Raw genomic sequence first — 15,930 nt, forward strand, 5'->3', positions numbered from 1 at the left:
ACCAGGACTAAACCAGAACTAAACCAGAAACTAAACCAGGACTAAACCAGAAAACTAAACCAGAACTAAACCAGGGACTAAACCAGAACTAAACCAGGAAACTAAACCAGAACTAAACCAGGACTAAACCAGAACTAAACCAGGACTAAACCAGGACTAAACCAGAACTAAACCAGGACTAAACCAGGACTAAACCAGAACTAAACCAGAACCAGTAAAACCAGGACTAAACCAGGTCTAAACCAGAACTAAACCAGGACTAAACCAGGACTAAACCAGAACTAAACCAGGTCTAAACCAGGACTAAACCAGGTCTAAACCAGGACTAAACCAGGTCAAAACCAGGACTAAACCAGGACTAAACCAGAACTAAACCAGGTCTAAACCAGGTCTAAACCAGCTAAACCAGACCAGGCTAAACCAGACTAAACCAGTCTAAACCAGAACTAAACCAGGACTAAACCAGGTCAAACCAGGACTAAACCAGGACTAAACCAGAACTAAACCAGGTCTAAACCAGGACTAAACCAGGACTAGGACCCAGGACTAGACTAGACCAGGACTAGACCAAGACTACAACAGGACTAGACCAGGACTAGACCAAGACTACAACAGGACTAGACCTGGGACTCCACAAGAACTAGATCGGGACTAGACTGGGACTAAACTGGGAACAGACTGGGACTAGACTGGGACTAGACTCAGACTGGATCAGGACTAGACTGAGACTAGAATGAGACCAGACCGGGACTAGACCGGGACTAGACCGGGACTGGACCGGGACTGGACCAGGACTGGGACTGGACCAGGACTGGACCGGACTGGGACCGGGACTGGACCGGGACTGGACCGGGACTGGACCAGGACTTGGGACTGACCTGTTGAACTCGTAGATTTCCTCGATGTTTCCGAACAGAGCGCTCACCTGGTCGGGCCGAATGCTGAGCTCTGATTGGTCGATGATGTGTCCCAGGTAATCCTGGACCAATCAGAGAGAAGCACAACATGACATCATCATTACATCATGTGACTAAACCAGAACTAAACCAGGACTAAACCAGGACTAAACCAGGACTAAACCAGGACTAAACCAGGTCTTACCTGGACGATCATCCTCAGGTCCCGGACGTAGACCCTCTCGGTCTCGATGATCTCCTGAACCACTCGGTCCAAATACGAGAGTCCAGGACTCGGAGACATGGTCCTGGACTTGGACCTGGAAGAAAAAACCTTCAGTGTCTCTGAGGAAAACTGTGAGGAGCAGAAGAACCCAGCTCCAGATCTGGTCCCTGGTCTGGTCTCTGGTCTGGTCTCAGGTCTGGTCTGGTCTCTCTGGTCTCTGGTCTGGTCTGGTCTCTGGTCTGGTCTGGTCTCTGGTCTGGTCTCTGGTCTCTGGTCTCTGGTCTCTGGTCTCTGGTCTGGTCTCTGGTCTCTGGTCTCTGGTCCCTGGTCTCTGGTCTCTGGTCTCTGGTCTCTGGTCTGGTCTCTGGTCTCTGGTCGGTCTCTGGTCTCTGGTCTGGTCTCTGGTCTCTGGTCTCTGGTCTGGTCTGGTCTGGTCTCTGGTCTCTGGTCTGGTCTGGTCTCTGGTCTCTGGTCTCTGGTCTGGTCTTCTGGTCTCTGGTCTGGTCTCTGGTCTGGTCTCTGGTCTCTGGTCTCTGGTCTCTGGTCTCTGGTCTCTGGTCTGGTCTCTGGTCTCTGGTCTCTCTGGTCTGGTCTCTGGTCTCTGGTCTCTGGTCTCTGGTCTCTGGTCTCTGGTCTCTGGTCTGGTCTCTGGTCTGGTCTCTGGTCTCTGGTCTCTGGTCTCTGGTCTCTGGTCTCTGGTCTGGTCTCTCTGGTCTGGTCTGGTCTGGTCTGGTCTGGTCTGGTCTGGTCTCTGGTCTGGTCTCTGGTCTCTGGTCTCTGGTCTCTGGTCTCTCTCTGGTCTCTGGTCTCTGGTCTGGTCTGTCTGGTCTCTGGTCTGGTCTCTGGTCTCTGGTCTGGTCTGGTCTCTGGTCTCTGGTCTCTGGTCTGGTCTCTGGTCTCTGGTCTGGTCTGGTCTCTGGTCTGGTCTCTGGTCTCTGGTCTCTGGTCTCTGGTCTCTGGTCTCTGGTCTGGTCTCTGGTCTCTGGTCTCTGGTCTCTGGTCTCTGGTCTCTGGTCTCTGGTCTGGTCTCTGGTCTGGTCTGGTCTCTGGTCTCTGGTCTCTGGTCTGGTCTCTGGTCTCTGGTCTGGTCTGGTCTCTGGTCTCTGGTCTCTGGTCTCTGGTCTGGTCTCAGGTCTCTGGTCTCTGGTCTCTGGTCTCTGGTCTCTGGTCTCTGGTCTGGTCTCTGGTCTCTGGTCTGGTCTCTGGTCTCTGGTCTCTGGGTCTGGTCTGGTCTCTGGTCTGGTCTCTGGTCTCTGGTCTCTGGTCTCTGGTCTCTGGTCTCTGGTCTCTGGTCTCTGGTCTCTGGTCTCAGGTCTGGTCTCAGGTCTCAGGTCTGGTCTCTGGTCTCTCTGGTCTCAGGTCTGGTCTCTGGTCTCTGGTCTCTGGTCTCTGGTCTCTGGTCTGGTCTCTCTGGTCTCTGGTCTGGTCTCTGGTCTCTCTGGTCTCTGGTCTCTGGTCTGGTCTCTGGTCTCTGGTCTGGTCTCTGGTCTCTGGTCTCTGGTCTCTGGTCTGGTCTCTGGTCTGGTCTCTGGTCTCAGGTCTTTGTTTCTGTGTCACTTTTAAAAGATTTTGTAAATAAAATAAAAGTTTAAATGAACAAAAAAATAAAAACATGTTTAAAATTCCACAGATAAAAACCGACCAATCAGAGAGCAGCGTTTACTTTCAAAATACTGAAGCTCCGCCTCCAAAAGCACAAGGAAGATCCAGAACCGGACCAGGACTCAAACCGGACCAGAACTCAACCAGGACTCAACCAGGACCAGGACTCAACCAGGACTCAAACAAGACTGACCTGGGACCAGGACTCAACCAGGACTGAAGCAGGACCAGGACTCAACCAGGACTGACCCGGGACCAGGACTGAAGCAAAACTGAACCAAGACTCACCCAGGACTCAACCAGAACTGAAGGAGGACTGAAGCAGGAATGCACCAGGACTAGATCAGGATCTGGTCTGGAGCTGGTCTGAGGGCGGGTCCGGGTCCGGGTCTGGGTCCCGGTCCAAAAACCGTTAAAGGAAATGAGTCAAACAAACAGGAATCTGGTCTGACCCCGAGAGACGGGAGGGCACCTGACGGAACTGCTCCATCGAGTCTAGACCAGGACTAACCCAGGACTAACCCAGGACTAACCAGGACTAACCCAGGACTAAACCAGGACTAACCCAGGACTAACCAGGACCAGGACTAACCAGGACTGAACCAGGACCCAGGACTAACCCAGGACTAACCAGGACTGAACCAGACTAACCAGGACTAACCCAGGACTAACCCAGGACTACCAGGACTAACCCAGGACTAACCCAGGACTAACCCAGGACTGACCAGGACTAAACCAGGACTAAACCAGGACTAAACCAGGACTAAACCAGGACTAAACCAGGACTAACCAGGACTAAACCAGGACTAACCCGGGTCTGTTTGTCACGGCGGTTCTTACCTGGTCTCTCGTGAGGTCTCGGTCTAAATCAGGTCTGGATCTAAATCTGGTCTAAGTCCTAAAGATCTGTTTGATTGACAGGTAGGGGGCGTGGCTTGGCTTGGGGGGGCGGGGTTTAATCCAATTAGTGTAAAACATCTCAGACAGGAAGAGGAACTTTCAAAATAAACCCAGACAGGAAGAGGAACTTTCAAAATAAACTCTGACAGGAAGAGGAACTTTCAAAATAAACTCTGACAGGAAGAGGAACTTTCAAAATAAACTCTGACAGGAAGAGGGGCTTTCAAAATAAACTCTGGAGGGCCTCAGATTTCTGCGGTGAGGAACCTCTGGTCTGACGCCGTCGAGAGTCAGGGTCAAACTCTTGACCCTGTCAGACTCTGGCAGGTGTAGAAGGTTCTGGTTCCTCCTGACGCGCGTGTGGAAGAACCTGAGGCAGAACCTGAGGAAGAACCTGAGGAAGAACTGAGGAAGAACCTGAGGAAGAACCTGAGGCAGAACCTGAGGCAGAACCTGAGGCAGAACCTGAGGCAGAACCTGAGGAAGAACCTGAGGCAGAATGTTCCTTATCATCACAGAACCCAACCTGACAGAAACTCTGGGACCAGAAGATTTTGTTGTTTGTGTGCGTGTGTCTGTGTGTGTTTGTGTGTGTGTGTGTGTGTGTTGTGTGTGTGTCTGTGTGTGTCTGTGTGTGTGTGTGTGTGTTTGTGTGTTGTGTGTGTGTGTGTGTCTGTGTTGTGTGTCTGTGTGTGTGTGTGTGTGTGTGTGTGTGTGTGTGTGTGTGTGTGTGTGTGTGTGTGTGTGTGTGTGTGTGTGTGTTGTGTGTGTGTGTGTGTGTTGTGTGTGTGTTTGTGTGTGTCTGTGTGTGTGTGTGTATGTGTGTGTGTGTGTGTGTGTGTGTGTATGTCTATGCATAAATCATTTCAAACTTTGGACTCAAATAAACGACTCAACTCGTCACAATAAAGAATTTTAATAAAAACTTTACAGACGATTGTCACGGCAACAAGAACAAAAGTTAGTGCTTTTAAAGATCTGTTAGTCCTGGTTTAGTCTGGTTTAGTCTGGTTTAGTCCTGGTTTAGACCTGGTTTAGTCCTGGTTTAGACCTGGTTTAGTCCTGGTTTAGACCTGGTTTAGTCCTGGTTTAGACCTGGTTTAGTCCTGGTTTAGTCCTGGTTTAGTCCTGGTTTAGACCTGGTTTAGTCCTGGTTTAGTCTGGTTTAGTCCTGGTTTAGTCCTGGTTTAGTCTGGTTTAGTCTGGTTTAGTCCTGGTTTAGTCTGGTTTAGACCTGGTTTAGTCCTGGTTTAGTCCTGGTTTAGTCTGGTTTAGACCTGGTTTAGTCCTGGTTTAGACCTGGTTTAGACCTGGTTTAGTCCTGGTTTAGTCCTGGTTTAGTCTGGTTTAGTCCTGGTTTAGTCTGGTTTAGTCTGGTTTAGTCCTGGTTTAGTCCTGGTTTAGTCCTGGTTTAGACCTGGTTTAGACCTGGTTTAGACCTGGTTTAGTCTGGTTTAGACCTGGTTTAGTCCTGGTTTAGACCTGGTTTAGACCTGGTTTAGTCCTGTTTAGTCCTGGTTTAGTCCTGGTTTAGTCTGGTTTAGTCTGGTTTAGTCTGGTTTAGTCTGGTTTAGTCTGTTTTTAGTCCTGGTTTAGTCTGGTTTAGTCCTGGTTTAGTCTGGTTTAGTCTGGTTTAGTCTGGTTTAGTCTGGTTTAGTCCTGGTTTAGTCCTGGTTTAGTCCTGGTTTAGTCCTGGTTTAGTTCTGGTTTAGTCCTGGTTTAGTCTGGTTTAGTCCTGGTTTAGTCTGGTTTAGTCTGGTTTAGTCTGGTTTCTTTGGTGTACGTTTCATGGGGATGATCTCGTGTTTTGGTGCAGCAGATACAAACTGAACTACATGGACCATGATGCTTTGCGGCGTCAGTGCAGGTCACATGAGGAAACGTTTGTTCTTCAGTTTGGACGGAGACGTTCGAGACACAAACTCCGACTCACGAAATAACAAAGGAAAATAACAAACTGAAAAATCTGTTTCTGTCACATCCCCAAGACTTAAGTGCACTGTGTCCACCTGCTGCTCTCCCCTCCACAGATCTGCTCCGGTCTGGAGGCTCTGGAGGCTCTGGAGGGTCTGGAGGCTCTGGAGGGTCTGGAGGGTCTGGAGGCTCTGGAGGCTCTGGAGGCTCTGGAGGCTCTGGAGGGTTGGAGGGTCTGGAGGCCTGACTGGAGGGGTTAGTGATGGTCGGGTTGGTTGCGAGGCGACTGTGGGTCAGATGTGGCTCGATTGTGGCTCGAATGTGGGTTGGGTGCAGGTTGATTGAGGGGGCAAGTTGCAGGGGTTGGTTGCGGGGGGCAGTTGTGGGGCCGGATGCAGGTGCAGGTTGTGGTTCGGTGTTGGATCAGTTGTGGGTCAGGTTGCAGGTCAGACTCTCTTGTTTCGCACGGTGCTGCAGGTGTTGCGGGGTCCGGTTGCGGGGTCAGGCTGCAGGGTCCGGTTGCGGGGTCCGGTTTGCGGGGTCGGGGTCAGGTTGCGGGCAGGGCGGTCCGGTTGCGGGGTCCGGTTGCGGGGTCGGTTGCGGGTCAGGTTCCGGGGTCCGGTTGCGGGGTCCGGTTGCGGGGTCCGGGTGCGGGGTCCGGGTGCGGGGTCCAGTTACGGGGTCCGGTTGCGGGGTCCGGGTGCGGGGTCCGGTTGCGGGGTCCGGTTGCGGGGTCCGGTTGCGGGGTCCGGTTGCGGGTCACACTCTCTTGTTGTGCACGGTGCTGCAGTGAGCCCTCATGTCCTTCCTGAGTCTAAACTTGTCTCCGCACACGGAGCAGACGTACAGATGAACCTCCATGTGCTGCTCCAGCTGCTCCGCCCCCGGGAACATCTGGAAACACACCTGCCAAACAGACAGGGGACAGACAGGTGACAGACAGGTGACAGACAGGTGACAGACAGGTGACAGACAGGTGACAGAGAGACACCTGTTAAAATACTGGCAAAAATATTGCAGGTAATAGTTAGAACTTTACTGGTTTAGTCCTGGTTTAGTCCTGGTTTAGTCCTGGTTTAGTCCTGGTTTAGTCCTGGTTTAGTCCTGGTTTAGTACCTGGCAGATGGTTTCCCCCGGCGACAGGTGTGAGATCATGTGACGTACGTGGTCCTGTTTCAGAAAAGTCCCCTGTTCACAGACGGGACAAACGTACCGCGCCACACCTGAAAAAGACCAAACACAGACCTGATTTAGTCCTGGTCTAGTCCTGGTCTAGTCCTGGTTTAGTCCTGGTTCAGGTTTAGTCCTGGTTTATTCCTGGTTTAGTCCTGGTTCAGGTTTAGTCCTGGTCTAGTCCTGGTCTAGTCCTGGTTCAGTCCTGGTCTAGTCCTGGTCTAGTCCTGGTTTAGTCCTGGTTCAGGTTTAGTCCTGGTTTAGTCCTGGTTCAGTCCGGGTTCAGTCCTGGTTCAGTCCTGGTTTAGTCCTGGTTTAGTCCCGGTTCAGTCCTGGTCTAGTCCCAGTTTAGTCCTGGTTTAGTCCGGGTCCGGTACCTCGGTGCATGTCCTGGTGCAGGCGCAGCTGGCGTTGCCGTAGAAACCCTTTTCCGCAGGTGAGGCAGGTGAACTGTTTGTGTTTGGTGTGGACGGTGTAGTGCTCGCGCAGGTGACAGCGCTGGAAGAAGCCCCGCCCACAAATCCCGCAGAAGTGACGCCGCCGCGGCTCGTCCAATGAGAAGGCGGCGGGCACCAAGCCGGCCAATGACGCGCCGACGTTCTGAGGAGGCGGGACAAACACAAAACGGCTCAGACTCAGGTTGTGTGTCGGTTGTGCATCGGTTGCGTGTCGGTTGCGTGTCGGTTGCGTGTCGGTTGCGCGTCGGTTGTGTCGTCGTTGCGTGTCGGTTGCGTGTCGGTTGTGTGTCGGTTGCGCGTCGGTTGTGTGTCGGTTGTGTGTCGGTTGCGGGTCGGTTGCGTGTTGGTTACGTGTCGGTTGTGTGTCGGTTGCGTGTCGGTTGTGCGTCGGTTGAGTGTCGGTTGTGTGTCGGTTGTGTGTCGGTTGTGTGTCAGTTGCGTGTCGGTTGTGTGTCAGTTGCGTGTCAGTTGTGCGTCGGTTGCGTGTCGGTTGTGCGTCGGTTGCGTGTCGGTTGTGTGTCGGTTGTGTGTCAGTTGCGTGTCGGTTGTGTGTCGGTTGCGTGTCGGGTGTGTGGGTTGCGTGTCGTTGCGTGTCGTTGCGTGTCGGTTGCGTGTCGGTTGCGTGTCGGTTGTGCGTCGTCGTTGTGTCGGTTGTGTGTCGTTGTGTGTCGGTTGTGTGTCGGTTGCGTGTCGGTTGTGTGTCAGTTGCGTGTCGGTTGTGTGTCAGTTGCGTGTCGTTGTGCGTCGTGCGTGTCGGGTGTGTGGGTGCGTGTCGGTTGTGTCGTTGCGTGTCGGTTGTGTGTCGGTTGCGTGTCGGGTGTGTGGGGTTGCGTGTCGGTTTGTGCGGTTGGTTGTGTCGGTTGTGTGTCGGTTGTGTGTCGTTGTGTGTCGGTTGCGGGTCGGTTGCGTGTCGGTTGTGGTTGCGTGTCGGTTGTGGGTCGGTTGCGTGTCAGTTGTGCGTCAGTTGCGTGTCGGTTGTGCGTCAGTTGCGTGCCGGTTACGTGTCGGTTGCGGTTGTGCGTAGGTTGCGCGTCTGTTGTGCGTCGGTTGTCGCTCACCTCACACGCGTCCAGCAGGTGGCAGGCTTCCATCTCCTCTTCCTCGTGGTCTTCCTCCTCGGAGTCTTCCTCGGGGTTCTCGGGGTGGTCCTGGCTCTGGTTTGGATCCGGGCTCAGGTCTTGGCTCAGGTCTTGGGTCAGGTCTTGGCTCAGGTCCTGGTTCCGGTCCGGGTTCTGGGCGCAGCGCTGGGCGTGCTCCTGCAGCTGCCGGCCTTTGATCAGCACCTGCCCGCACCTGCCGCAGGCGCACATGTGACTGGTGTGGTCCGACAGGTAGTGACCCGACAGGTCCTGACCCTGAGGAGCAGAGCAGAGGTCACAGCCTGACCTTTGACCCAAACCCAAACCCATCTGAACCTGGATCTGGACTTTAGACCCTGTGCTGGACCTGGAGGCTTTATGGACCTGAGGTAAGATTCTGAGCACCAGGTCACCACAAGCTCCACTGGACCCAGAAGGTTTCAGCTTCAGTCTCACTCAGATCTGCTCTAAATCAAACGGACCGAGACTCAAAAAGAGCAGGTCTCGGTCGCTCGACTCTGCACCAAACGACAAACTCTGGTTCCTCTGGTGAGACGCCAACTCAGGTCCAAACCAACTAACAGATGCATCATGGGAGGGAGACTCATGATGTCATTTCCTGTTTGTGGTGAGTGAAGAAGACGAGGGACGAAGCTCGACCGGCGACAAAACGAACTCCGAGTCCCGGAGGAGCGAATGAAGGAACCAGAACTGATTTAAAGAGTCTCGGACAGTTTCCCTGAAGCGGCCGAGTGGACGCAGACCTGCACCGCTTCATCTGAGACCAGCACCTGATACTGCAGGTTCACCAGGTCGACCTGAGTGCACCGGGCACAGGGGCAGAGGAACCCGCTGTGTGCAGGAGCCTGAGATTAACGTGAGTGAGAACAGGTTTGGTCTGAGGCGTCTGTGATAAAGTCTGTGTCTGCGTCTGTGTCTGCGTCTGCGTCTGCGTCTGCGTCTGCGTCTGCGATACAGAGGAACTCTTTTCCTGCCTCGGGTCGACCTGTTAACGAGTGAAATCGAGTCCCTGAGTCTGGTCCCCGCTCACACACATGTATGTGCAGGTCCCCGCACAGTGACAAATACCCACCTTGAGCTCCAGTCCACACAGCTCACACCGAGACTCCGAGTCCTGGTCCAGACCCGAGTCCAGACCGGGGTCCAGACTTGGGTCCAGACCCGGCTCCAGTTTGATCCTCTTGGCCGAGTCCTGGTCCGGACTCTGCTCCTGGTTTTTGTGGGAGCCGCCGGGTTCCGAGTCGTCCGGTTCCGACTTGACGGAGACGCCGGGTCCCGGGTCGGTCCTGGTCCAGTCCTCGGTCTCGGTCTTGACTCTGGTGTCGCCGGAGTCCGGGCTGGACTCGGTGTCTGTGTGGTAGAGGCGGCCGTGGTCCCGGGCGTGATCCCGGCCGTGGTCCCGGGCCTGGTCTCTGCTCTGGTCCCGGTCCTGGTCCCGGGTCTGGACCGGGGGCGGGTTCTTGCGGTTGGTGCAGGTCAGGATGTGCTCGATGAGGAGTTTTTCGCAGCTGAAGACGAAGCCGCAGTCGTCGCAGGTGAAGGTTCGGCCGAAGCGCGGACGCTCCTTCAGACGCTCCGAGGTTTTACGCAGCGTCCGGCGAAGGTCACAAGGCTCCGCCTCCCCCAGAGGCGGCGCCGCCAGCACGGGCGGCACCGCCAGAACCGACACCTCCTCCACCGAGATGGGCCGACTGCAACGGGAGAAGAAGAACGAGAAGAACAACGCTTCAGAACCAAAGAACCGGACCAGAACATCTCCTCAGGACCCTCGTTTAGAACCTTCACTCACCTGTTCCCCGTGGAGCTGCTGGTCTCTGGTCCCAGTCTGTTCTCTAGTCCTGCCCTGGTCTCAAGTCCTGCTCTGGTCTCTAGTCCTGCTCTGGTCTCAAGTCCTGGCCTGGTTTCTGGTCTTGGTTCTGGTCCTGGTCTTGAGGGAAACATTCGGACCCCAAACATGAGTTTAGTCCCAGAGTTTGGACCCTGGACTCGGCCAAGTTCCTCCAGAGACTCAGGGACGTAGTACATCTGCAGCTGCTGCATGGAGGTCTTCAGGTCTTCAAAGTCCAGACTGAAGAAAACCAGAACCAACCAGAACCAACCAGAACCAATCAGAACCAACCAGAAGAACCGCCGAGAAGAACCGATGAGAAACAGAGAGAACAGAAGAACGAGAAGTTCAGGACACTTGAGACTCATTTGATTCTTATTATTTTATATTTATCAAATATTTTACAATATTCAGATCTTTTCAGTTTTTATTGTTGTCACCTGTAGAGGGGAGACTACATGACTGCTATGGCTCATTTTGGTGGATCTGCTGCAGCCTGATTCTCTCTTTCACTGTGTTTGTGACATGAAGTACTTTTAGTTTTATCGTTTATCTCAGTATTTCTCTGAAGTTATTTATTGAGTGGTAGTAGTAGTAGTAGTAGTAGTAGTAGTAGTAGTAGTAGTAGTAGTAGTAGTAGTAGTAGTAGTAGTAGTAGTAGTAGTAGTAGTAGTAGTAGTAGTAGTAGTAGTAGTAGTAGTAGTAGTAGTAGTAGTAGTAGTAGTAGTAGTAGTAGTAGTAGTAGTAGTAGTAGTAGTAGTAGTAGTAGTAGTAGTAGTAGTAGTAGTAGTAGTAGTAGTAGTACCTGTCTGTAGTAGACACGCGGCCCTGGTACATGTACTGCAGTAGTAGTAGTAGTAGTAGTAGTAGTACCTGTCTGTAGTAGACACGCGGCCCTGGTACATGTACTGCAGTAGTAGTAGTAGTAGTAGTAGTACCTGTCTGTAGTAGACACGCGGCCCTGGTACATGTACTGCAGTAGTAGTAGTAGTAGTAGTAGTAGTAGTAGTAGTAGTAGTAGTAGTAGTAGTAGTAGTAGTAGTAGTAGTAGTAGTAGTAGTAGTGGTAGTAGTAGTAGTAGTAGTAGTAGTAGTAGTAGTAGTAGTAGTAGTAGTAGTAGTAGTAGTAGTAGTAGTAGTAGTAGTAGTAGTAGTAGTAGTAGTAGTACCTGTCTGTAGTAGACACGCGGCCCTGGTACATGTACTGCAGTAGTAGTAGTAGTAGTAGTAGTAGTAGTACCTGTCTGTAGTAGACACGCGGCCCTGGTACATGTACTGCAGTACTCGGTCGAAGCTGGTGGCGCTGAGGCCCGTGTGGCTCAGGTCGACGCTCTGCTGCCCCCTGCAGTCTGATTGGATGAAGAGCATCCTGAAGAAGGCGGAGCAGGCGGCGAGGACGGCCCTGTGCGCCCGGAACTGAGTGTCCCCGATGGACACGAGGACGTCACACAAGAAGCCCCACTCCCTCTGCGCGTCCAACTGGTCCAACACGTGCTCCGCGTGAGGGGAGGGCATCTGGAGTAAACACAAACACACACATGAGGCTCCGCGTGAGGGGAGGGCATCTGGAGTAAACACAAACACACACACAACACATGAGGCTCCGCGTGAGGGGAGGGCATCTGGAGTAAACACAAACACACAACAAACACATGAGGCTCCGCGTGAGGGGAGGGCATCTGGAGTAAACACACACACACACACAACACATGAGGCTCCGCGTGAGGGGAGGGCATCTGGAGTAAACACACACACACAACACAAACACATGAGGCTCCGCGTGAGGGGAGGGCATCTGGAGTAACACACACACACACACAACACATGAGGCTCCGCGTGAGGGGAGGGCATCTGGAGTAAACACACACACAAACACACAACACACATGAGGCTCCGCGTGAGGGGAGGGCATCTGGAGTAAACACACAACACACACACACATGAGGCTCCGCGTGAGGGGAGGGCATCTGGAGTAAACACACAACACAACACACACATGAGGCTCCGCGTGAGGGGAGGGCATCTGGAGTAAACACACAAACACACAACTCGGGCTTGTTTCATTATGAAGTTGTACGATACAAATGATGCAAATAAAGTTTTGATTCAATACGATAAAATGTTTACGACAAATCAATTCGATAAAGTTATAAAGTGTAAATCAGGTTTGTGACACTAAACGTCTAAAACTAAAAGTTCATCTGAAACACTTGAAACATTTTAATCGTCAAAACAGTGAAAAGTTCCTTCCTCTGAACAAACGACAAAACTGGAACTAAATCATTTAATAAAATAAATTTAAAAATCCTCTTGGCAATTTATCGCTACAACAGAACACGATATCCAGACTGAATCATCACATTAAACGATACGATATATCGGTATTTCGATATTTTTGCACATCCCTACACACAACACAACACACGAGGCTCCGCGTGCAGGGAGGGCATCTGGAGTAAACACAAACACACACGCGCCCCCCCCCCCCTCTCTCTCTCTCTCTCTCTTAACCTCTGCTGACGTCACTGCCGGTTTCTGAGGCTTTTATTCTGAAAGGGTCCCTGTGTGACGCCGCAGCGTGCGTGTTGACGTCCTGTACGTGCCGTGCGTCGTGCGTGCGTCCCGCACAGCCCCGCCGCCCCCGCAGTCCCCGCAGCTGCACGCGGCCTGTCCCCGGACCAGCCCCGGTCCTCCCCGGTCCTCCCCGACTCACCGCGGCTCCTGTGGCCGGCGCGGGCGCTCCCTCGGGCGGCGCGGGCGGAGCGCAGGTCCCGGTGTCGTGGAGCGTGAGGAGGAGCGGGACTCCGCGGGGTTTGAGGCCGGATGTCGCGCTCTGGAGCGGGGCAGAGTCTGGGGCACAGTCCGCTGCTTCTGCGGGACTCGACTCTTCCGCACAAACTCTGCGTCATCACGCACCACACGCACCGCACTTCCCGCACGCGCCCTTCAAAATAACAAAAGGAAACACTCGAGTGGGCCAAACCGGGCCGAACCGGGCCAGACCCGGGTCAGACCGGGGCTGGTTCTGAGCCAAAACTTTCCCAGAGCAATAAAACCAAACCAAAAACCTGCAGTCTGGTCCTGCTCTGGACCTGATCTGGTCCTAATCTGGACCTGTTAAAGTCCTGATCTAGACCTGGTCCAGTTCTGGTCTAGTCCTGATCCAGACCCGCACGCGGGGCTCGTGTGGAGCTGCAGGTCCATCAGGTCTTTGATCTGGGACTAATTTATCAGAGACACAAACGCGGGGACTGAGGGAGACTGAACCGGGACCAGACCGGGTCTAGAACGGTTCTAGACCGGTTCTAAACCGGGACTAGTTTAAAGCGGGCCTAAAGCAGGACCTGACCCGGACTGGGGCAGGTCTTTGGACTTTTCTGTTAAACTCAGGAGCTGCTCCTCTCTCTCCTGCCCACGTGACCCTCTCTCCCGTGTTCTCGCGGGATTTCTCGTTTCTCTCCGTGTTCTGGGTTTTGTTCTCGCGAGTCTTGGGCTCTGATCTCCGCCGCGTCCGTCTCCGGCTCGGGTCCGTCTCAGGTCAGTCCCGGTTTGGTTCTGGTCCAGGTCCCGGTCCAGGTCCTGGTCCGGTGAGTCCCCGCGCGTGCACGGGGCTGCGGGGGAGCGTGCGCGTGTGACAGTGTGTGTGTATGTGTGCGCGTGCGTGTGAGGGAGACGTGAGGACACAGAGCCAGAGCCGCGCTCCCGCTCAGACCCGGTCCAGACCCGGTCCAGACCCGGTCCGGAGCCGCTCTGGTCCCGTGGCGGGTCCGGGGTCCGGTTCGGGTCCGGTTCGGGTCTCGTGCGTCCGGAGCGGCTGTATTTGATGTGAGGAGGATGCGCGCGCGTACAGGTGGAGGCCGCGCGCGAGGAGGAGGGGGCGGGGTCTGTCTCCGTTTGATGTGTCTCCATGGAAACGGGACTAAACCAGGTCCAAACCGTCCGGAACCTTTCACACTTTACATTTACCACATTTACGGTTCCGCTCGGTGTTATTCTAGTGTGATGACGTCAGTGCGTGGGAGGAGCGGCTCTGACGTCACAGCGGGGGACGAAGCTTCAGCAGAATTTGAACTTTTTAAAAACACGTTTGAATCATGATTGAATCATGACTGAATATTTACAGTTTTTACATTTAAATGTTTAAAAAAAAAAAAAAACTTTAACATTTTCAGTTCAAATATTTAAAACACAATAAAATCTGCAGCAAGAATCCAAAACTTCTCCTGCTCCTCTGACATGTTCTTCTACTCTCACATGTTCTCCTCACATGTTCTCTGATGTTCTCCTCACATGTTCTCGTGTTCTCCTCCTCTCATGTTCTCTGACGTTCTCCTCTCGTGTTCTCCTCCTCTCATGTTCTCTGACGTTCTCCTCTCGTGTTCTTCTCCTCTCATGTTCTCTGACGTTCTCCTCCTCTCATGTTCTCTCGTGTTCTCCTCAGAGATGGAGGCCCACAGTCTTCTCCTCCTGCAGCAGTTGAACGTTCAGAGGGAGTTCGGGTTCCTCTGCGACTGCACCGTCGCCATCGGGAACGTGTTCTTCAAAGCTCACCGCGCCGTCCTCGCCGCGTTCTCCAACTACTTCAAGATGATCTTCATCCACCAGTCCAGGTCTGAACCAGGACTGGACCAGAACTAAACCAGGACTAAACCAGGACTAGACCAGGACTGAACCAGGACTAAATCAGGACTAAATCAGGACTAAAGGACTAAACAGGACAGACTAAACCAGGACTGAACCAGGACTGGACCAGAACTAAACCAGGACTAAACCAGGTCTGAACCAGGACTGGACCAGAACTAAACCAGGACTAAACCAGGACTAGACCAGGACTGAACCAGGACTAAATCAGGACTAAATCAGGACTAAACCAGGACTAGACCAGGACTGATCCAGGACTAAATCAGGACTAAACTAAGACTGAACCAGAACTAGACCAGGACTAAACTGGGACTAGACCAGGACTAAATCAGGTCTAAACCAGGACTGAACCAGGACTAGACCAGGACTAAACAAGAACTAAACCAGGACTAAACCGGGACTAGACCAGGACTAGACCAGGACTAAACCAGGACTGAACCAGGACTAGACCAGGACTAGACCAGGACTAGACCAGGACTGAACCAGGACTAAACAAGAACTAAACCGGGACTAAACCGGGGCTAGACCAGGACTAGACCAGGACTAAACCAGGACTAGACCAGGACTAAACCAGGACTGAACCAGGACTAAACAAGAACTAAACCAGGACTAAACCAGGACAGAACAAAGCCTAAACTTGCTCTAACCCGGTCTCTGTTCTGGTTCTGGTTCCGGTTCTGGTTCCGGTTCTGTCCTCAGTGAGTGTATAAAGATCCAGCCGTCAGACATCCAGCCGGACGTCTTCTCTTACCTCCTTCACGTCATGTACACGGGGATGAGTCCCAAACAGCCCGTGGACCAGACTCGGCTCCAGGAGGGCATCCGCTTCCTGCACGCGTACCAGCTGTGCGCCCGCCGCCCGCACGAGCCCGCCGACGCCAACGACCCCAACGACCCCGCCGACCCCGCCCCCAACGACCCCGCCCGCCCAAAACCACACCCCCACCCCACGCCACCGCCGCCAACGAGGACCTGAGGCAGTCCAACCTGTACGGCATCCAGATCTCCTCCCAGATCAGCGGCGCCAAGGAGGTGAGGGGCGGGGCCGGGGGGAGGGGGCGGGGACAGGGGGAGGGGACGGGGACAGGGGGCGGGGACAGGGGAGGGGGCGGGACAGGGGGTGTGACTTGTGTGTGTGTGATGTGTGTGTGACCTGTGACCTATGTGTGACCTGGTGTGTGTGACCTGGTGTG

General features: G+C 53.5%; 2 protein-coding genes and 3 long non-coding RNA genes across 7 annotated transcripts in view; 2 read left to right on the forward strand and 3 right to left on the reverse strand.

Annotated features, from left to right (window-relative positions):
- Positions 1 to 881: 881 nt before the first annotated feature.
- LOC129407632 (uncharacterized) lies at positions 882 to 3,075 on the reverse strand. Its single transcript, XR_008631643.1, has 3 exons — positions 3,013 to 3,075; positions 1,102 to 1,216; positions 882 to 979 (listed from the first exon to the last, which is right to left on the reverse strand). It is a non-coding gene; the product is annotated as an uncharacterized LOC129407632 (long non-coding RNA).
- A 1,449-nt stretch (positions 3,076 to 4,524) lies between these two features.
- On the reverse strand, positions 4,525 to 5,128 carry LOC129407628 (uncharacterized). The gene is made up of 2 exons (XR_008631639.1): positions 5,064 to 5,128; positions 4,525 to 4,977 (listed from the first exon to the last, which is right to left on the reverse strand). It is a non-coding gene; the product is annotated as an uncharacterized LOC129407628 (long non-coding RNA).
- Positions 5,129 to 5,868: 740 nt separating this feature from the next.
- LOC129407631 (uncharacterized) lies at positions 5,869 to 6,204 on the forward strand. Its single transcript, XR_008631642.1, has 3 exons — positions 5,869 to 5,936; positions 5,984 to 6,056; positions 6,147 to 6,204. It is a non-coding gene; the product is annotated as an uncharacterized LOC129407631 (long non-coding RNA).
- zbtb1 (zinc finger and BTB domain containing 1) lies at positions 6,178 to 13,509 on the reverse strand. Of its 3 annotated transcripts, none has more exons than XM_055149136.1 (8): positions 12,608 to 12,741; positions 11,337 to 11,611; positions 10,059 to 10,337; positions 9,342 to 9,960; positions 8,228 to 8,524; positions 7,089 to 7,311; positions 6,655 to 6,761; positions 6,178 to 6,444 (listed from the first exon to the last, which is right to left on the reverse strand). In XM_055149136.1, exons 2-8 carry the CDS (start codon positions 11,609 to 11,611, stop codon positions 6,298 to 6,300), a joined length of 1,947 nt encoding a protein of 648 aa, XP_055005111.1. In that variant the 5' UTR covers positions 12,608 to 12,741; the 3' UTR covers positions 6,178 to 6,297. The 3 variants fall into 3 exon arrangements, with proteins under 3 accessions (XP_055005111.1, XP_055005112.1, XP_055005110.1); XM_055149135.1 differs by lacking the exon at positions 12,608 to 12,741 and adding an exon at positions 12,810 to 13,509 and having other exon boundaries at positions 6,179 to 6,444; XM_055149137.1 differs by lacking the exons at positions 11,337 to 11,611; positions 12,608 to 12,741 and adding an exon at positions 10,903 to 10,937.
- Positions 13,510 to 13,666: 157 nt separating this feature from the next.
- zbtb25 (zinc finger and BTB domain containing 25) overlaps positions 13,667 to 15,930 on the forward strand; it is a 3,515-nt gene continuing 1,251 nt past the window's right edge. Inside the window, 4 exon segments of the mRNA XM_055149728.1 lie at positions 13,667 to 14,024; positions 14,538 to 14,706; positions 15,437 to 15,614; positions 15,617 to 15,769. Of these exon segments, the coding sequence (XP_055005703.1) occupies positions 13,931 to 14,024; positions 14,538 to 14,706; positions 15,437 to 15,614; positions 15,617 to 15,769 (594 nt within the window). The 5' untranslated portion in view covers positions 13,667 to 13,930.

Source organism: Boleophthalmus pectinirostris, unplaced genomic scaffold (genome assembly GCF_026225935.1).
Source record: "Boleophthalmus pectinirostris isolate CB_2022bp ecotype Guang Dong unplaced genomic scaffold, ASM2622593v1 HiC_scaffold_13, whole genome shotgun sequence".
Taxonomy (NCBI): Eukaryota; Metazoa; Chordata; class Actinopteri; order Gobiiformes; family Gobiidae; genus Boleophthalmus; species Boleophthalmus pectinirostris.